Raw genomic sequence first — 21,156 nt, 5'->3', positions numbered from 1 at the left:
GCACAATGGTAGTAAGAGACTGCATCCCTGGCCTCCTTCATTAAAGATGCTCCATAGCCCAGCAGGCTCAAGTCTAGTGGGATGCCATTATTTCCCTGAGCCCTCCTCCATCCCACACACCTCAGGGGCAAAGGTCCCTTTCCAGTGAGCTTGTGCTGTCCAGACTTCGTGCAGATAAGGACGCTGCCTTGCGTAAAGCTGAGCATGTAGTCTTCTGCCCACAGATACCTTCTTGGATTTGAGGGAAAGCAAGGCCTAGATTTGGCCTCCTCCTTCCAAAGCTGCCTCATTTTAGTGTGTGTGGTCCATGGGTGAGCAGCACAAGCCTCTAGAGAAGCTGGCCAGGGAGCAGACAAGTTTAGTGCTCTGCCCCAGGCCCCTGGAAACAGGAGTGTGCAAACAGGGGCAAGAAGACATGGACACATGGAAGAAACAGAGAGCACCACACATTGGCCACAGTTCAGGCCAGACAGAAATGGATGCCGGCACGGGGATCAAACACCATCAGCACCTAGAGGTGTAACGCCTGGGTACAGGCACAGTGCCCACCACTGAGATTATATGCCCTAGAGTGGATCACATGGAGACTCAATTGTACAGAGAGGCTTCCTGCCCACGCACTAAGGAGATGCCACAGATTGGTTCAGCTCACGCAGCTAAGGGCAGCCCAGAACTACTCTCCCACCCACAGTGGCTCACTCCTCCAGCTGCAGCCAGGCCCTGTGGGTCCAGGTGAGTCTCGGCGCTGACCATCCAGTGGGTGGGGGCAGGAGCCAAGCCTTGCCAGTCTGGTTTGTTCAGTCAACGCTGGGAGCAGAGGCAACTGCCCAAGTTGTCTGGCTAGAGCGGCCCAGGGGCCAAGCAGTACCTTAGCTCACTCCCCCTGTACAGACAAAAACACAGTCAGCGAGCAAAGGGTTAGTGTAGCATGGTGGACAAAGGCAAAGCACAGACAAATTCACACATGCCTGGTCAAAGCAAAGGATTTGCCTGGCAGATACACTGTCTGGCAAAGCAAAAGAGCAAGCACAGGGCATTTACACACAGACATACACTCCCATTTGCCTGACAGTGTCCCCTTCTTCCCAAGCCAACCAGTCCAACACTGAAGCCAGGCAGAACCCATTATAGGAAGTGTCATACTCTTCTTCCTATCTAGGTAAAACATGCCACCTGGGAACATTCTGCAGATCCAGTGATCCTAGGAACAGACCCTGCAAGTCCTGTTCACTCAGGATCCTGAAAACAGCCCTGCCTCTGTTTCCCTAAAAGGTGATGCAATGGGCCAATCAGAGGGATTTGCATTCAGCACAAGGAGGCAGCAAGAGAGGCTGATCAAAGTGGAAAGGGCACCTTTTAAATGGGTGTAGGGGGGGGAACCAAAAGTCCCACCAGACTGAGGTGAGCCAATACTAGCATATACCCTCAACTATCAATGACTGGGAAAATACAGTGCTGGTTCCTTCCAGCCTGCTCCAGTTCCTCCCTACACAGATCCCACTCAGGCCCGTATTAGGCATTATGGGGTCAGGTAACAGAAACTGAGAAGTGAGCCTCTCCTTTTACTAGATGTAACCAGCATGGGGATAGCATCCCATTTAGGCTCACAGGCACTGTAAAGAGATGCCTATGTGGACAGGAGCTGGTTGCTCCAGTGCCAGTCCTACTGTTAAGCAAAGTGAGGCAGCTACATCAGGCAGGAAATGCTGGGATGCCAACAGCCCCACAACAACCATTCTGCCCGAGTCCTATCAACTAGCCTGCTCTTAACCCTGTAAAGCAACCTGCAGCCCTCAGGTACAGTGGAGGATACTGCCCCAGCATCGGTACTGAAAAAGTAATTTTACTGTAAATGGTCAGATTCTGTACATGGAATGGGGAGGCACATCCTGCCTTTTGTCTCAGGCAGCAAAATGCCAGCTGGTGGTAGTGACAATGCCTGGCGCATACCCCATCTGCACTATACATTTAAATCAGTATCATAACACTTAAAGCCTTAGCTTCCCTAAACAAAATCCCGCGAAGTATCATTTATTAAGGGTGCTGAGAGTTGTTACCTCTATTCCCCTCACAAAGCAACAGTTCCCACAGTGGCTTAACGATTGAGCCCTCTTCCTGGCAAACTCTGGGAATTGTAGCTCTCTTGAGGAGAGCAAGAGTTTCCTAATACCTCGCAGCAACCTTGACAAACTACAGTTCCCAGGATACTCTGAGGGAAGCCATGATTGTTTAAAGTGCTTTGAATGTATAATGCAGATGGGCCCTAGTTTCTGCTGGAAATGAACTGAAAAGAAGGTGGCAGACCACCGCTGGGACCCAGTTCTGGGTACCACAGGGTGGGGGGAAAGGCAGAACCAAGCCAAGAGGGAAATAAAAGTGTTATGTACTGAGCTGATTCATAGCATAGTAGGATTGAGGGATCAGGGAGGACTGTACTGAGAGCTGGCGTTAAAACTTGCTGCTGCTCACTGCCCCAGTGATTAGTGTGGAAGCCACGGGCAGAGACAGAGGCTGTCTTTATGGGAATGCGGGAGCAGTACATTGGTATACACAGCCATCAGGCCCCCTTATTTCTCTCGTCTCTTTCCTTTCTGAGCAGAGGCTCCACGGTTCCTTTCTCCAAAATTCCACAGCAGCTGCCACTGTTTCAGCTCAAGGTGGGACGGGGGAGGGTTAGGAGCACACTGGCAGTTGGTGCTCGGTTGCTAAGCAACAGCTGAATGCTCTTCTTCCGATCTGGAACAGGCCTCCAAAGGGTCTCAAGGCAGTTGCGCTTGCCATGCTCAGGAGAAGGCAGCTACCTAGGGAGGGCTCCCCAGGAGAATGAGCCTAGCCTAGTGCAGGGACGGTCCAACTTTTCCTACCTACTTCAATACGGAACCCGTGGGTCGCACACTGCCTTGTTGTGCCAGGGTGGGGGAGAGCGAGAGGCCTAAATTTGACACCCCGCCCCCCCAACCTCCCGCTGCCTTGGCTTTGGGAAGGAGGCGCAAGGCTTTGGGCAGAGTCCTAAAGCCCTTTCAGCTTCTTCTCGGAGCTGAGAAAGAGCTAACTTTCTGAACCTGTCAGAGCCCTCACACCTCCTTCCAAAAGCCCAGAGCCTTTGGGAAGGCAGTACAAGGGCTGGAAGGGTGAGAGGGTGTCAGATGTTGCTGAGGATTGCAAAAAAAAAACAGCCTTGTGTTGGACTGCCCTAGTGGCTAGTGGCTCAGAGCATGCCCACACTACAGCCGTGAACTTGAACTGTCTAATGGTTGTATTTGAGAGCTGAAGAGTAGTGAAGTGGATGGCCCACTTAGCCCTTTCCTCTTTGTTTATTCACACACACTGTCCCCACCCACAGCTTTTCCACCCATGGGTGGATGAAATTTTGAGTGTACAAATAAATGGAATGGAGAAGAATGAGGAAGCATCCCCTTCCCGTTGCTGCTCTTACTAGGGTGCTGTCAGATGACTGGTTTTAATTAGCATTCACCCTCATTTGTTTACAGGAAGATTAGAGGATGTTGGCTATTTAATGAACATTCATCCTGATTTGTTTGTGGGCGGTTAAATGATGTTGCATCATTTAAGCAAGTGTTACCCTATACTATCCAGTGTGTTTTCCCATCACTTTCCTTATTGGAAAGAGTCCTATCTTTGGGGGATGTAGAGACCTCCCAACCAGCTATAATTGTGCAACCTGAATTTCCCAGTATGTGACTGAATCCCACCAAAAAATAGACTGGGAGCACCCCTAATCCCAGCATCAAAGGGTGATCTCAGTCTCAGCATCATAAGCATCCACTATCCCAAAACGGAGTATCTCATCTAGCTTGGCCTCGTTCCCTCCTTCCAGGGGTCCCCAGTTCTAAGGACGCAAGTAAAATTCCCAGGATTCTCTAATGAAAGTCATGAATAGTGACAGTCCAAAACATTTTGGTGCCTGAGGCAGGAAATCCAAATCTATTGATTAATTAATTTGTTGCTTTTTAACATTACTTAATAGCTGCTACCAGAGGTGGCACACCTCACCCTGTCCATGCCACTTAAAATGAAAGGAAAAACCAATATAAGCTTGTAGCATAGAATAATGGTATAGCAGCTTACTGTTGATTTTAATTAGTTTTGAATGTTTTCTAAGTACCTGTTTAACTGTCTTTTATTTATACTTTTAATGTTTTATTTATTGTTTTTTGTCAAACAGCTTTGTGGTTTTATTACTATCAAGCTGCATATAAGTTTTGCTAAATAAAATAAATAAATAAATAGCCAAGTCCCCAGTTCCAATCTGCCTTTTGCCACACTTATCTGGAGGCCCTCAGCAAGCCACTATCTTCTTAACCTCAAGCCCACCTTGGCAACATGGGTATAATATAACTACCATACAAGTCTGCTGTAAGGATTTCAGAAATGCTTTAAACATTCAAAAAGTGTTAAAGATATCCTAAGTAGTATTTATGTTCAGGAACTCATGATACCTTCTTGCTTTCAGCTGAACCTCTCTCCTCCCCTTGCCCCTTTTACTGTAGTAGTCCACAGAAACCTGATTGCTTGTGCTCTAAACTGGAGCTCTAAATTTCTTAGACTCATGATGAAAAAAGGCCAAAATTCAGTCAAGGGCTGTCATGAATTCTAGGGGCAGGAGACACAATTACAATACAACCAGAGACAAGCAGCCATGGAGCCACAGGCTACTCGTGGGCAGAGGATTGATATAGGTCACAGGATGGGGTTTTTTTTGGGGGGGGGGAGTAGGAAGCATGCTTACATGAGTGAGTAAACCAAGGAAATAGGCATGCAAGCAGGATATTCTGGGGACACCCCATGGCAGGCAAGCATTAACCTTCATGCTCTGTGGCTTCCAAAGGTACCTTGTACATCAAGCTTGGCCTCACACTGCTTGGTGCCATACTCATTGATGGCCTTGCAGGCATAATAGCCAGCATCAGTGCACTCCACCATGCGGATATGTAGGCAGAAAGATCCATCGTCCTCCTCCACAGCAGAAATGCGCCGCCCATACTTTATTGGATGCCTGTTCTTCAACCTAGAGGACAGAGGAGAGGGTCTGAGAGCCTGCAGTGCTTGCGACTCCAACTTCACAAAATGCATCTTCTGTCATCTCATCTCACCATCCCTCCTCCAAAGCAGCATGCCTCAGGAAGAGGCTACATACTTCAACTGGGTGGTCGATTCTGCAATAGCCTTTCCCCAACCTTGTTGCTACTACAAACATAGCTTTTGGTACAATATAGTCAAGGCAGTTCAAGCCATAAGATCAGAGATCCCATTTTTTTGCCCTTACATCCAGGCCTATCAGTCTCAGGTCTGATTCTTGACACATTCTGGAAGGCCCAGGAACTGCTTTCTTTTTGCCATCCCACCACTTACCGTACATACAAAACAAACCATTCTTGGGTTGGATGGGTCTCGTGCCCTTTGGAAATCAAAGACTAGCCTGGTCTGTTTAATATTTTGCCAGTCTACATATCACACAGTTGTTAGTCAGTTGTGAAGTACTGAAGGCCAGACAGGAAAAATAAAATAAACCCAAAACTCTTCTTGATGTACACAAGTTCCCTGACTGGTTGCCTGAGAGAGATTCTTATTTTGCAAAACTGGGAAAGCTTCGCCACCCATCTCATCCCAGGACAACATGGCTACTTGTGAAGTTATGCTGTATCATAAAACCCACTCACCAGTGCACAATGGGCTTTGGCTCTCCCTGGACCCGAATGCACAGGACCACATCCTGCCCCTCCAGTACTTCCTGGTCACTCAGTGTCACCTGCAAGAGAAGGCGTCAGGATCATGCCAACTGCAAAAGGAGATGGGAAGCAAGTTCCCTTTAAGGCAGGGGGCAGGGGTAAGCAGAGCACAGGACAAGCTCTGCTAGGTGCAATACCTTCAATAGAGTAAAAGCTGAGATTTACATGTATCTTTTGCCCCAAATGTCTGAGCATGTCAAAAGCCCAGGGCCCCCAACCCCAATCCAAGTGAGTGCCGGCTTGTAACCTGAATCCTCATTCAAGTATGCAAAAGCCATAGGTTACTTTCCACTGTCATGCCCTCCTGTGCTAGTCTCACCACCTGCTCACCTCAAAGGATGGGGCAGCCTTGAAGTTGATGCCCACATGCACCGGGGGTGGGCCAATCTCAGATCGGGGTTGCACTTTCATGACAGGGTGGTGCCGAGGGGTGCCAGACTCAGGGAACTCTTCCAAGGGGCTCAGGTACTCTTCATCTGATGTGACAGGGCTGCTGAGCTCGTGATGGGGTACCAATCGGCTGTAGGACTCTGCGGGAGCTAGAAAGGCAGAAGAGGGTTAGGGCATGGCTTGGGCACAGCCCATTGAAGCAACAAAGCTCTCCAGCTCAAGGGGGAAAGCAGCACCAGGACATAGCTGCCCACCTAGCAGCCAGGGCTCATATACAGGGATTTTAGTTGATGGTTTAGCCACAAGCACAGAGTAAATGATATAATCTAGCTTTCTGCATGATAGCCCAGTGCACCTACAGTGTATTCTAAGGGATGAGGTTTCCCTTTGCTTCAAAAAAAGCATGGAGAGGGGGAACATACAAAAAGTAATAACACAAATTGACCATTGGAATACATTGGTTCCTTCAAAATAGTAATAGAAAAGCATTGCAGGAGGAAACGTTTGGTTGCTTATGCTATCTTTAGAGACCCTTACTGGGGCATTATGGCTACCAGCTTCCTAGCAGGCTCCATCCCACTCTGCTGATGTGGGATGTAACACATTGTCAACTCTTCCTATGTGATTTTCATCATTCAAATGTTACTAGAGCAGCCCCAGATGGAAACTTGGGGAAGTAGCAAGCATATAATGTAACAGTGGCCCTGGCCCTGAAACAAAAACACTGGCCCTAAGGGTGTGCAATGGTTAGAGTGTTTTCATTCTTTGCTTTTCCCTGCTCCTTCTTATGTATGCAAGTTTCCAGTTTCCTGCCCCTACCTAAGCCAACTAACACCCCATTAGTTATTTCCATCCTTCCTCTTGACTGTTCCACTATGCCCTATTTTGCAATTAGGACACTGCACTTAGCCTAGCATGAACATTGTTATCTCAAATAGACCTTTACTGCTTCTGTGGCATGGAGCCTAGAGGCTGATTTAGAACAGAACTACACAATCAGAAACATCACATGGTATACAGCCCTCCTAGGCCTGTATCATTCAAAATGCAGTTGAAGGATCACATGTTTGAATGCTACCCGTTTAATTAAATTAACTATCTCTGTAAGTAGAAAAGTAAGAGAGACTAAGTCAGAACCCTCCTTCTTCCTGACATACTTTCCACAGACATGGAGGTTGTTTTGTTCTTTCTTTTAATGACAAACATGTGAACTTTCCTCCCCCTTCATTCTGAAGAGGTAGGACTGTACCATGTGATATTTCTGAATTATGTTTGTCTTCATAACTGAGGTAGTAAAATCATTTTGCAATGATTTTATCAATTCAGTTTTCTATGAAGAGGCTTGTATCCAAACCCACCCCCATATGACAACTATCCGTTCAAGAAAGAATGTTAGTTTTCAGATATTCAGCAGTTATGGGCAAGTCATTATCTCTCAAGTCTTACCTACCTCAAAGGGTCACTGTGAGGACAAATAAAATAAAATAAAATAAAAGTTTGGCACCTCAAATATGCATATATGAATCTGCACAAACAACATATCTATTAGTGTGTAATTTGCATAGTGCATTGTTTATAATAAATAAATGTGAATAATTTGACCATTTGGGTTGTGAAACCCTTCTTGCAGTTAGGCTCTAGTCTATATCCAATCCTCTTACCCAGAAAGAGGCAGAGTGAAGAAACGGAAACAACAAGTCATTTCCCCAGTACTGCTTTAGAAGATATCAAATCCAATACTGCCTGTAACCCTCCCAAGTCCCATGGGCATACAGGGAAGCCCACTGCTGATATATATCTATGCCATCTCCATCTGGTAAAGAAAAAGACTTTTTAAACAGTCATGAATCAGGCAGCTCCAGACATGGCGCCACTACTCTTTTTCTTGTTGGCAGCATCATTCCTGGCTTGCTCTCCCTGAAAGGGGCCAAGGTGGCATTAGTAGCTAGGACAACTACAACTTGCAGTGTGTGCATTGTGAGGAGAGCAGGCCTTGTTGTGGGGCCAATTAGTGGAAATAGTCTTGTGGCAATTTCTGTGGCAATGCTGCCCTTCAAGCTGAGTAGGGATGGGTGGGGTGTTTACAAGAAAATCTAAAGAGACAGGATGGGTTTCTTAGCCCTTTGCACAAAATAGGAGGAAGAAGCAGTGTTCGATCCAGACAAAAGGGTGAGTCTTTCAAAGCCCTCCATCATACTCTGCTGCAGGCAGGGAAAGATTATCCTGTGTGGATGGGAACGGCCTGCTCTGTAGTTCCTTGCTTTCCCCTGCCCCCAAAGACAAGGTAAAACACCTTAGTATGAGAATTTAAAAAATTTCTTCCAGTAGCACCTTAGAGACCAACTAAGTTTGTTATTCGTACGAGCTTTTGTGTGCATGCACACTTCTTCAGAAGAAGTATGCATGCACACAAAAGCTCGTACCAATGACAAACTTAGTTGGTCTCTAAGGTGCTACTGGAAGGAATTTTTTGATTTTGTTTTGCCTACGTCTGACCAACACGCCTACCTGTAACTTAGTATGAGAGTCTTAGTATGTTGTCTCCAAGTTTCCAGACAACAAGGTAAGAGGCCCTGAGAGAATTTGAGGCTGGCTTCCCCTTCTGCAGCCCCATTGCTTTCTCAGCCCCCAGTGGGGCACCCAAAGCAGAATCCCATTTCTTCCTATCTATAGGGCAGATGTGGTGAAGTTGGAGGGTCCTCATCCCTTCACACCATTCAGTTGTACAAACAAAGGGTTAATGGGAGCAAGAGACTAGAGACACCCTCCCTTCTCCGTTTCACCCATCTCTGTTCCCCTCAAAATGCCCACCTAGGGGTTGAAAAGTTGCGACCCCCCTCTCTCTGCCGAGTTCCCAATTCCAATCCCACTAAAGCTGCAATCCTATGCACACTTACCTGGGTTTAAGTTCCTTTGAACGCAGCGGGACTTACTTCCAAGTAAACATGCATAGGATGGCAGCGCAAGAACGCAGGGAACAAACGGCGCGCCCCTCCCGAGCCTGCAATCGGCGCGGCAAAGAGGATCCTACAGCCATTTCCCGAGGATGATCTCTTTCTCTCTCAATCCCCGATTCTTTTCAAACGCAGCGTCCGACACGGAGAAGACGAGTGGGCAAACGGATCCTCAACGGAGGCTCCAGAGGCCGGGCAAAATCCAGGAGCCTCTTCGGAACCGCCTTTCCTTCGAGCCACAGCCGAGGAAGGCATCGGCGCTCCAGATAGACGCCGACCCCAGCCCCTCCAGGGCTCACATTTCAGATCAACAGACGGGCGACCTCATTTGCATCCTTTCGGATAATTCATTTGCACGTGCCCAGAAACGCTTGCAGACTGCAGGCGCCGCTGACACGGGTTTCCCCGCGGAGTTTGTGGTCCGGAACACGGATCAGGAATCGGAGTCAGTCCGTCAGCTAGCTCCACCTCCCCTGCCGCCACCCCGTGGGGTTGGTGCCGAGAGCCCAGCAGTCCAGGCCGTCTCTCCCTTCTTCCCCGCATTCAAGACTGCTGCTGGCTGATTGTCAGCCTGGCTGGCCTAAACCAAGCCTTGTAGGGTAAAGGCAGCCTCATCTCTCTTTCAGCAGTAGCAGCGGCAGCCGCAGGCACCACAAGGTTGACAGAAAAAGACCTAGCCTAGGATGCTAACTAAGCCCCAAGGCCTGAAACTGCTTCTCCCCAAACTTGGCCTAGGAAGGAACCCGACTCTACAACCCTCCCTTCAGGGATTCGGCTGGTCCTCTTTGGGCTGCCTCCACTGCGTTCATCACACACTTATAATAATATAATAACAATTTATTATTTGTACCCCACCTATCTGACTGGGTTTCCCCAGCCACTTACCTGGCCGCACAGTCAAGATGGCACTGCAGCAGGCCTCGCCCACTTCATTGGTGGCACAAACTGTGTAGAGGCCGGCATCAGCCTCACGGGCACTCCTGACCAGCAGGGTGTGGCGTTCTCCCTCTGCTTTGATAGGGCGAGTGGTGCTGCTCCGAAAGGGGACGCCATCCTTTCGCCATGACACTGTGGGGAAGGGGCAAGTGGGTAGGAGATCAGAGCATGTTGTGGGGACATCTCACTTCTGTACATACAGCACCCTCCCCCTATACATGGCATTTCCCATTTTATCCACTGACTGCTGGAACTGTGTCCTTTTCAGAGAGGGGGGGTGAGGAACCTTTTGCAACCTGAGAGCCACATTCCCTTCTGAGCAAAGTTCCAGGGGACACATGGCAGTGGTGGGCAGGGCCACAGCCAAACATAAGCGGTGCAACAAATGCATCTCCTCCACTTTGTACAGGAGGCTAGTTTCTACACACATTCACACTCCCCTCTCTGGCCTCCTTCCAGATAAGAAGCATGATCAGAATTCAATGACACATTTCAGCCAGGCAAAAACACTTGAAGAGGGTATGCAGCAGGGCCGCTGAGGGTAACGGCCTGGGATGGTGGTTGTTTCCCCTGGGTTATTTTCCAGCCCTAATACAAGACTACAGTTTAGCGGCACCACAGGTGTTGCTGCTGGAAAATTGCATCATAGTAAAAGTTATCAACTTTTGAAATAGAACATACTGGTGCTGGGGTAAGGGTTGAATTATTTGCATGAAAGCAGAGCTGCTGGTGAAGCCCAAAGACCTGGTAGGCGAAGGGAGGGAAAGACTAGCAGGATTGTTGCCTGCCTATCAAAGGATTGCAGCTAAAAATAAAATAGCATTGCCCTTTGTTTTCCTTGCAACAAAAGCAAAAAACCTGGTTAGGCCAATTATTATTATTTTTTCATTCTAGTCAACTGCAACATTGCTTGCCAGTCATCACCTATTGGGCAGCTGGAACTGCAACCATTTCTCTCCCCCAGCCTTGTGTTTTTCCTCCTAGTGTTGCCACCAGGACCACATGGCTCTGGACCATATTCAAAGCAGAATCCTTACTGATGTGAGCTAGGCAACATACACAAAACCAAATAAAACCAAGCAATTATCCCTAGAGATCTGTGGAAACGAAGACACCTGTGTGAGCCAAGAGACAACAGCAAAGGTAGAGTAGATGGCACCCATCCATCTCCTGGCCCCTCTCATTCTGACTCGCACTGGGCACCCCACAGTTTGCCTATGCATGTTCATCATCACTCATGCCGCACTCTTCCTGGTACTCCATGCACTTGCCTTCTGGGGAAGGGTTGCCTGTGATGATGCATTTGAACAGCACTTCTGTTCCAGCTATGACTGTTACATCCTGGATAGGGATCTCAAAGATGGGGGCTTCCAGTGGGTCCTCACCCGCAGAGATGTAGGAATCATCAGAAGATTCTGTGCAGAGAGGGAGAAAGAGCAGCTGCAAAAGAGGTGGTGTGGAGGAGGGGGAAAGGTCCACAACTTGCATGGATATAAGACTTTGCACTGCCTTCTGGGAAGGAATGTGTTTAAATCTTAGCTCTCTTTTTCACATGCACTGGTTCTGTTATGCCCCAAGAGAGTGAGAGCCCTTTTATGTGCTGATGATTACAGTTTGCTCAAAATCCTTAATCTCCCTAAGTCTCTCTCTAGCACAGTGTGGATTCTTGATCTATTGCTACCTAGCTGAGTCCAAAGGATTAGAGGAGCCTCCTGAGTGGCACAGTTCACTCTGCCTTGACGTAGATAGCCACCTTCACAGGTCTCTAAGAATAAATAAAGAGGATGAGCTTCATTTCACTTGTTTAGAGAGGGGGGGAATTTAGAACCCTCATAAAACTACTGTTACAGCTCAGTGCATTCAAAGCTGACACTAGTTATAAACGTGTCTACATTTATGATCACTTACTGAGTCAGGCTACCTGGGAAGGAAGTTGGAGGACTTATTTTTCTGTCGGTAATTTGGTAGACCAAGTACAGCAGCTCCTTGGTACATACACTACTTCTGTGCATTCAAGATGTGTGCATTTCTCAGCCTCACTTCCAGTCTGTAAAATGGGGATGCTAAGGCCAGCCTACTTACCTTACAAGGCAGTAGCAAGAATGCATGAGGAGTGTACCTAAATGCTAAGCAAATGAACAAAACCTGCACTAGTCCAAAGAGCAGGTATTTCCATTCTTGACTCAGAAGCACTGAAAATCCTGTCACAAAACCTGTGTTAGCCATTAGGAGACTACAGTTCTCTGTGACATACATATAACCACAGTGAACTGTGAACCAATTAACTGTTGTACATGTTGCAGCATGTCTTGTATCTGCCAGCTACTTGGAGGCCCTGATGAAGTTGCCACACTCACTCGGCCACCCCAGAAACTCGATCTCAAGTTCATGCTCCTCTTTCCAACTTCCATTGATCAGAGGCTGTCCCTTTGTTTTATGGAAAGGAACAAAAAGGACAGAGGGCCAATGATAGTGAGGAGGGGCTTATCCATACTTAGCTTTTGCCCCACTTTTTCCAGGCACAGACCTGAGCTTAAAAGCTCCATGTCCAACCATTTGTTTGTATTTGCTCCAGAGCTTTCCCTGCAAAAACCTGCTCTTCCCCACACCCTATGCCAGGTGTGGAGACCCTTTAGTCCCCCAGATGTTGTTGTTGTTGTTTAGTCGTTTAGTCGTGTCCGACTCTTCGTGACCCCATGGACCATAGCACGCCAGGCACTCCTGTCTTGCACTGCCTCCCGTAGTTTGGTCAAACTCATGTTCGTAGCTTCGAGAACACTGTCCAACCATCTTGTCCTCTGTCGTCCCCTTCTCCTAGTGCCCTCAATCTTTCCCAACATCAGGGTCTTTTCCAAGGACCCCCCAGATGTTGCTGTAGATGTTGCTGTACTACAATTCCCATCTTCCCCATGCTTGCTGGGGCTGATGGGAGTTGTAGTTCAGCAACATCTGGAGGTCCAAAGGATCCCCACACCTGCCCTCTGCTAAGCTTTATTCACCAATGACTCTTCCAGGCAAGGCCTGGCTGAGATCACATCCCAGATGCTGATGACATGGGCAGAAATGTGAGAAACAGTCAGAACAGATAAGGGCAAGCCAAGACTGAGCACTTACCAACCCTCTCGAGGAGCTCACACAATCCCAGGCATGCATGATGCTTTGGCCTGAATCCTAAGGGTCTTGCCTACAGTGGAGGAAAGGACATTACAGGCCTCTCCATTTCTGTGGGAAGTTGGGTGGCGTTCTCCCCACGGCATACAGCACAGCCTAGCTTGCCAGCTTCCTTCCCAAGGAGACAGCAGCACTTGCCCTGATTCCATACCTGATTCAGGCGACGTTCGCCGCGTCTGGCGCCCTTTGCCTCTGCTCCGAGTGCTCTTCCCTTCCTGAGGCTGCAACGCGTTGTCCTTTTTCTCTGCCACTTTCCCAGTCTTTCTTTCCAACTCTCTGTTTGCACCGTGGGTCCCTGCCCTGCTTCTATCTGCTCCTGGCTCCGTCTTGGCCCAGGGCAGGGAATGTCCGTTCTGGCCAGATTCCCGTTTCCGGGCATGTGAGGCTGCACTTGGACCCTTGGGCTCATGGCTCCCTTTCACCGCGTTCACAGACCCTCCATCCATGCAGTCATTGTTCTCCGGATGCCCAGCCTGCAGGAGGTCTCTCCTTCCCAAGGGGGCCGCCAGAGTCAGCGGGCACTGCTCCACCTTCCTCCGCAGATCCTGCCCATTCAGCTCGCTTTCCTTCTGACCCCTGCTGGGCTCTGCCGCCTGCTCAACTGTGGCCGCGCTCCTCGCCAGAGGCTTATGCGTCCCCTTGGTCTCGTCTCTCGGCCCCACCAGGACCACGCTGGACAGCACCAGCTGCTGCACGCCGTGGGCATTCTCTGCCAGGGGCAAAGCCTTGAGGGGCTTGAGTTTCCGTGGTGGCGGGACCCTGGGAGCAGGCGGCTCGGCGGAGGAACGTGGCGACGGTGACCTGAAGAGCTCTTGCGACCGCCGCAGCTGCTGCTGAGACACGGTGCGCTTGATGCGGCCCAGCTCCTCCGTGAACTTGTGCTCCATGTCGTGCACGCGGCTGGAGAAGCGGCCGCGCTCATCCAAGGAGGCCGCCTTCTGGTGGAAGGCGCGGCGCCGAAACGCCACACCGCCCAGCTCGGAGCGGGTGTCCTCTTGCAGGTCCTCATGGGAGACGGCCGAGAGGAAGGGGCTGGCATCGTCAAAGCCGGGCTGGTCAAAAGAGCGCGTCTTGCGCAGCGGCAGCCACGTGTGCCCCGTGAAAGGGTTCTCGTTCTGCTCCAGGCTTTTGCGCCGCTCCTCAAAGAACTTCAGCTTGTCAAAGATCTTGGAGCCCGTCCGCGGCAGCTTGGGTGATGGGCGGAGGACGGAGACGCGGCTGGAGGCCTCGCTCAGCGGCGTCTGGGGCCGGGACTCTCCTGTGCAAGCCTGAGAGTAGGCAGATGACTTGGGGCGCTTCAGCTTCTCATCCAGTTCCTCGGATGCCGTGTCTTGGAACTCGGGGGGCATCAGCAGCTTCCTGCGGGGAGCCACAGGTGGCGTGGGGCCACGGCCAGCCCCAGGCGGTTGGACGGGGCACTGGCCTGCTCGGGGGGACACTGGGCGTTGGAGAGGAGGCTTCTGTGCTGGTGGGTGGAGGGTATCTGTGCTGGTTTTGCTGCCGCTGTTGGCATCATCCCTCCGGTACCCACCATGGGGGAGGTTGCTGCAGTTGGAAGGCAAGACATGGCATAGTTTGCTAAGGCAGGACAGCCTGAAAAACTCAAAAGGAGGTGAGCGGCAAGGGAGCAGGTGCCTATACTGATGTCTTATTGACATTTTGAATGCTGCTTTATGGAACTTTTGTTGTTTTTATCCTTATATTTGCTGACTTTATCCTTTTGTTGATTTTATCCTCCTACTCCGCCTTGCTATGTTTTTATGAAATAAGTAAATATGGAGAACCAGTGCTATTTTCTAGAAAAATAGGTGCCAGTACTCACCATGAAGTTGTTACAGTAAGTGCCTCACAACAAAAAGAGGTCTTTGTACCCTTGAGTGCCCCCTGGAGAAAAAAAGCACATGACCAACTCTTCCTAATAGCAGACCTGGGGTTTAAATTACCCATGGGGCAATGAGGAGGAGGAACCAGGGCCGTCTTACCCATTAGGGTTAGTGGCGCCCTGCACCAAGGCGCCCGCCCATCAGCGGGAGTCCAGGACCGACCAGGAACCGCTGCGAGGGCATGCTGGGCGGCGGCTCTTCCTACAGCTTGGCTTACTATCTTCCTGTGTGGCTTGGCTTACTATCTGAATCTCCTCAAGCTGTTTGTCCCACCTAGATCTTTCTGCAGTGCCCCTGCTCTGTGCTGTGGCGTACTGTGGTCTGGATCGCATTGTGATGGGTCTTGCCTCATAAAAACTCGGGATTTTTTAAATGTTTGATGTCATACTATGTTTTAATTTGTTGGGAGCTGCCCAGAGTGGCTGGGGGCAACCCAGTCAGATGGGTGGCATATAAATAAATCATCATCATATTTGATTCCAAGACTGGCCAGATGGGTGAACTGGGATTCTCTGCCAAAAGTCCAGGGAAAATACCCACTCTTCCTGGCAAGATCCAACTCTTGGTCTTATCTGCTGAATAAGCCAGGCCAGGTGCCGCACTAGGGCAAAGGAAGAGATTGGGGGGAGGCTGTGCATCAGTGGTAGATGAGTATAGGCTGGCCTGGCCTGAGGAAGCAGCGGAAGACAAGGGGAGGCCCTGGTGCAGCCAGAAATGCAACAGAAGGCAGAGGGTAGGAGAATAGAGAGCTGCATACTGTACACAGACATGCTGTTTTCCACAGGTACAAACACTAACTCAGGTGTACATACGAACAGATACTTGGCACACACACATTCATTCCAAGGCCAACTCAGTTCCTTACAACAAATGGGCATGCGTGTCCAGCTGCATGCACACAGTGAGAATAATACAAGTGTATACTTAGTCAGGTACCATAGCCAGAGGATGATAAGCGTGGGGATAAAGTTGGGAAAGCAAACTCAGGAGGAAAGAAGAGGGAGATGAGGGAGTCTCAAGTGACCTAACGTAGCTCTGCACCCACCCTCTCAAAGATCCTTACTACACTCACTGCCTCTGTAGTTAGCATGGAGTGTGCTGCCATTTTCACAGCACGAAGGGTTTCAGCTTTCGCTTTTAAGAAAAACCGCTGGTATCCAGTTTCCCATTATTACAGGGGGGAAATAATAAAAATGTGTGGGCAGTGCCTGCTAATGGCTCAGAAACTGAAATGGGTCTATATATGGTATGAGGAAGAGATTTGGCACTCGACACGGCTTATCATCTCTCCCTGTTTGCCTCCCTGCATCGCTACATTTCTGGGATAAAAGGAGTTCTTAACGGGGTTTTTTAAAATGTGTGTGTGTTGAATTGGTAACAAAAGTCGCATTAGTGTAGCTAAAAGCACCACTACCAAAAAGACAATCACATCACCACCATTACATCATTTGTTGGGTTCTTAATTTCCATTCCCTTAATCACCAGCAACCAGTCTCTCTTTCACGTCATGGAAGCTTTATTTTAAAAAATAGTAACATTCCTTGCCAGATATCAGGGCTGGGGGACCTGTGGCCCTGCAGATGATGCTGGACTACAAATTCCATCATCTCTGACCATCAGGCTATGATGGATGGGGCTAACATAGCTGAGGCAGTGCATAACAAATTACATATTATATTATTTGGCTTTCTGACAAAAAGTTTCTCCTGGTTTCTAATTAAGTTTTGCCTAGTATCTAACTTGTGACTTCACACTTATCAGAGTGGAGAGGAAGGGAAACAACCCCAAAATCCCTGCTTTAAAACTTTGTATCCACTTACTCTACACCATGCATAATTATATATTCCTGAATGATGCACTCGCTTTACTTTTCTAAACTAAAATCCACGAATGCGGATGGTGGCATCGAAACCCTGCTATTTCTTCCCATTAATCTAGGCCTTGGTGGGAACAGTATAGGCCCCTGTCTATATGACAATCACAACCTCCTGTGACTGTCTCCACCTTTACCCTACACCAAGCCAGCTATGGGGGTCTCGTCTCTGTGTGGGTGAAATCAAACATTCAGATGAAAAGGCAATTTCCCATCCAATGGTCCTGTCTCGGTTTGGCTAATTTACATAAAGCGCAATCAAGCCTCAGTAGAGCACTTTTATGTCCCACTAATCTCAAAAGGATTCGTTTTAAGCAGGTGCTTAATCTTCCCTTGAAGTAAATGGAACTCAGAAGTGCTTAATATTAGCTCAGTTGCACCCATAAGTTATAAATTTGGATTTGGGTTATCGAGGATTCGGAGGGCTTAAATGACTCGCTTGGTCATGGCAATTTCTTCGCTAGCCCATACCAGGACTGGTATTCCTTTTGAAATGAAAGGTGATATAGGCATTATTTTAATAACAATATTGCCATGTGTCAGAAGAGTGAGTGCAGCCCACTGTGTTTGGGTTTTTTTTTTTAAGTGCCACAATAGATGCCCCAAATAAATGGGCATCTCTCAAAGTTTGGTGTTGGAGGGCCCATTACTGATGCCATTGGCTTTATGTGAAACAGGGTCAGCTCCAGGCCAAAGGAAGACAGCAACCCCCCCACCCCCCCGGGGGGGAGCTATGGAGACTCTGCTCTCTATGCTGATTGGGGAGGGGGAAGCCTGGGGCAGCAGCGGATACCTACCTATGCAGCCCATTGTCCTCATAGCAACATTTTAGGAGAGCAAAGGCAGGAGGCGATGGGGAGGGGGAAGATACTGCAGCAGAGGAAGCAGTAGGAGAGAGAATGGCAGGATAGTGTGGGTGGCTTCAGAGGGTATAGAGAGTGCAGTGGGGGCTGTGGATGGAAGGTGCCATGACATCAGGGATCGGGACTGTGATGATGGGGCTCGGGAAAGTTTCGGTGGTGCCTCGGAATCAATGACTTGAGAGGTTGAGGGTTCAGCGAGGAATTATGACTGGAGAGTAGGGGGGAAAGAGATGATCCCAGCATAATGGCCCTTGCACCCCACTCCACGGCCCCACGGCTACTTACACGTGCAAGGAGAGGGCACGGCCCCGGTACAGGCTGAAGGCACTGCCGTAGGGGTCGCTCCCCAGAGACAGGCTGTCCTCGGACCCCGGGGCCACGCCAATCAGCTCCGCCCGTGATGCCCGCACCAGCGGCTCCACCCCCAGGTGCCGGGCCTCGGCAGGTGCTTGCCTTGGAATGCTGGGGTGCAGGTAGGGTCCCCTCACTGTGGGGCCAGCCTCTGGGTCCTTCTCCAACACCGTGGTCTGGCTCCCTGACCAGGTGGAGTGCTCATCTGTCTGGGACAGGCCTGGCACCGAGGTCGGAGTGGTCTTCATGGAGGCATCCACCAGCGTGTCCGACTCCCCTGCAAGGAAAGACAGACATGGGCTGATCGAGGGGGCTGGGAAGCCCCCCATCTCCCTTGCATCAGATTGGGGCCTGATAACCTGAGATTCTATCAATATTGTTTAATTTAGGAGGCTGTAAAGTGTCCGTTTCTTGGAGCGTGCAGTGCCACTGCATATATCATGGGTTAGCGTCAGGCCGTGTTCTTGAGGGCTAAGAATAAGCATTTTTCTCTCAGTTGGGGACTCAGCTGGAAAGGACAAAGAAGAGGGGCGAAGCAGGAAAAGAAGACAAGGCCAGGTTGGTCACTTAATAACTCAACTCAGCCACCAAGATGATGTGGCCAGAGTGGAGGGAAACATAATTATGCAACACACAAGGTCAGGCATTTGCAGTGAAGGAAGGAGAGATGGACGATTTCTTATTGAAATGATATAAATGAATATCTGTGCAGCTCTTTTAACATGCACAGTGCATTGCAATCATTGGCTTGTTTATCCTACTTTGCAATTGTTCTCCCCACTTTTTAGAGACTAGCTTTCACCAACACTACCTACTGAAGGAGGAGGAGCAATGGAAGGCCAGAAATGCACTACTCTATGCCAGGCACTGAAGACAAGCTTGTTTGGGATAAAGTTGCCCAACTGAAAATGGGAGCTTATGCCTTGTGTTGTTGTCCCTGGAATCACCGAAAAAGAGGCACCAGGATGATCAAAACAATGGGAAACCTATTTTGTGATGGAAAACTGGGACCTGTTTTTTTGTTCAGTAAAAAGTGTGTGAGGTAATAGGATTGCAATTTTTTTAAAGAGACACTTCGAGAGAGGAAAGAACGATTTAAAGTAAAGGAGATTGTGGAAAGGCAAACAGGTGACTAAAAGATGCCTAATGAAAAACTGAGGTTGGAAAGAAGAAGAAGAAGAGTTTGGATTTGATATCCCGCTTTATCACTACCCGAAGCAGTCTCAAAGCGGCTAACATTCTCCTTTTCCTTCCTCCCCCACAACAAACACTCTGTGAGGTGAGTGGGGCTGAGAAACTTCAGAGAAAGTCTCTGAAGTCAAAGAAGGTTGCTAACAGTGAGAAGCGTACAGGGAATAATCTCATAGATTTGCTCAAAAGAATGAATGGAAACTATTCACCTGCTTAGGTGGGTGTTCTCAGGGAAATAAACCTGACTCCCCACACTGCAGACTTCTGAGAATCCAGCTTGCTCCTAGCTGCGTAAACATGTGCACAGCTCCATCCCGAGTTCTGTTTCTTTGTCACCCGGAAGCATGATTGGTTTTTTAATACAGTATAATGTTATGCAGAATGATCTATCTATCTATCTATCTATCTATCTATCTATCTATCTATCTATCATCTATCTATCTATGCCCATCAACACTTAAACCCTCTTCATTAAAGATTCCAAGTGTTGCTCAATTCAGAATACAGCCCCCATTAAGCACAATTTGCTAACTGGGATGCATGGTCAACCAAGGGCTCTATCTCCCCCTGCCCCATTTGCCTAGTCATTCTGTGGAAGGTGTATGAGCACCGTCCAAAGTGACCGTGTACTGAAGGCACCTAGCATGAGAAGGCTATAGTTAAAGGCTGCGATTGTTCAGTTTTATTCCGGTGGAATCTAATGCCCTTTATGCTTTGCTGAGTCCTCCTCTGATATAAAGTTGCCCTCTTTATTAAATTAATGTTCTGCGTCGGTTAATATGTGCCCTTCTTCCAGGAAAATGTGATCTCAGGTTGGCTATGTCTCCGGGGAGCAGTAATTCTCATGCTCCAATGGTAGCTGCCTGCAAAAAGGAACCCTGAAGAGAGAGTTAAACTCTTTGGCTAATGATCCAAAAAGCTGGACACTCAGGGACAGAAGACGACCCTGCTCATAGGATTCATGGTGGACAAATCACGGGAGGGGGGGGGCCTCTTTGTGTTGGCATGGTACCGTATTATGTGACATACCACTCTTGCCTCAGAAAGGGCCAGGCAGCAGGGAGGCTACAGTCTCAGGATTGTGAGGGGATTTGGGGGCAGAATTGCTGGGGCACCAGCAGCAACGTCCAGTTTGAAATATAGTTTCATGCCCATTCTGCTCAGAATGCTTGCCAAACCTCTCCATTCACCTGCCTGCTTCTCCTCACCTGTCGGGGAGCTATAGGTGGTCTCATCCTGGAGCTGGCTGCGTTGGGTCACCTGTGTGCTGCTGGCATCATCTTCTCCCGTCTCCGAGTCTGAAGCAAGAGAAAGGACAAGGTGAGGGGAGAACCTTGGATTGACAGGTCAGTCCACACCTTCGCCTTGGGTGCTTCTACCCATCCATCAAAACTGTATGGCAGAGTCACAAACAGATCCCACGAGACTCAGAAGTCCCAAGTAAGATCTTGAAAATTCAGCTCTCAGTAAAGGGGTGGCCAGATTGTGACAAAATTGACTCCTTTATTGGTGTTATGAAGAGAAGGCACAATATAAAAATTGAATTGCATAAAATAATTACTCATTATTGGAAATAATTGTCTATATTTTTGGTGATGCAGATTCTTTTTTCATAAGTGTTTACTAAAGTATGGGGGGCACAGAGGAAAAACATACAAAATGGTGTCAGATGCTCTGCTCCAGCAGAGATGCTCTTGAACCACCGCCAAGGCCCAGTTTTAGAGAATCCTTGAGCAGGTCTTTGTTATGCTCACAGTTTTATTATTGTAGCATTGGAAAAGCATTAAACAATAT

At 48.8% G+C, this 21,156-nt stretch overlaps 1 protein-coding gene across 9 annotated transcripts in view; it reads right to left on the bottom strand.

Moving 5' to 3' along the window:
- Positions 1-21,156, bottom strand: part of SPEG (striated muscle enriched protein kinase) — a 102,383-nt gene that overhangs the window by 42,489 nt on the left and 38,738 nt on the right. For 6 of the 9 annotated variants that reach the window (XR_015946107.1, XM_035126758.3, XM_035126749.3 and 3 more), the window contains 8 exons: positions 20,571-20,660; positions 18,106-18,448; positions 13,353-14,746; positions 11,302-11,445; positions 9,980-10,162; positions 6,081-6,289; positions 5,682-5,770; positions 4,854-5,029 (listed from right to left, as the gene is read on the bottom strand). Coding sequence is in view for 8 of the 9 variants with exons in the window: in XM_035126758.3 (XP_034982649.3) it covers positions 4,854-5,029; positions 5,682-5,770; positions 6,081-6,289; positions 9,980-10,162; positions 11,302-11,445; positions 13,353-14,746; positions 18,106-18,448; positions 20,571-20,660 (2,628 nt within the window). In the remaining variant the exon portion in view is untranslated. The remainder of the gene's footprint in view (positions 1-4,853; positions 5,030-5,681; positions 5,771-6,080; positions 6,290-9,979; positions 10,163-11,301; positions 11,446-13,352; positions 14,747-18,105; positions 18,449-20,570; positions 20,661-21,156) is intronic. The other 3 variants (XM_088652898.1, XM_035126769.3, XM_088652892.1) reach the window with 1 other exon arrangement.

This window comes from Zootoca vivipara, chromosome 1 (genome assembly GCF_965207765.1).
Source record: "Zootoca vivipara chromosome 1, rZooViv2.hap1.1, whole genome shotgun sequence".
Taxonomy (NCBI): Eukaryota; Metazoa; Chordata; class Lepidosauria; order Squamata; family Lacertidae; genus Zootoca; species Zootoca vivipara.
The sequence above is the reverse complement of the archived record's forward strand: the minus strand, read 5'-3'. Positions and strand labels throughout refer to the sequence as shown.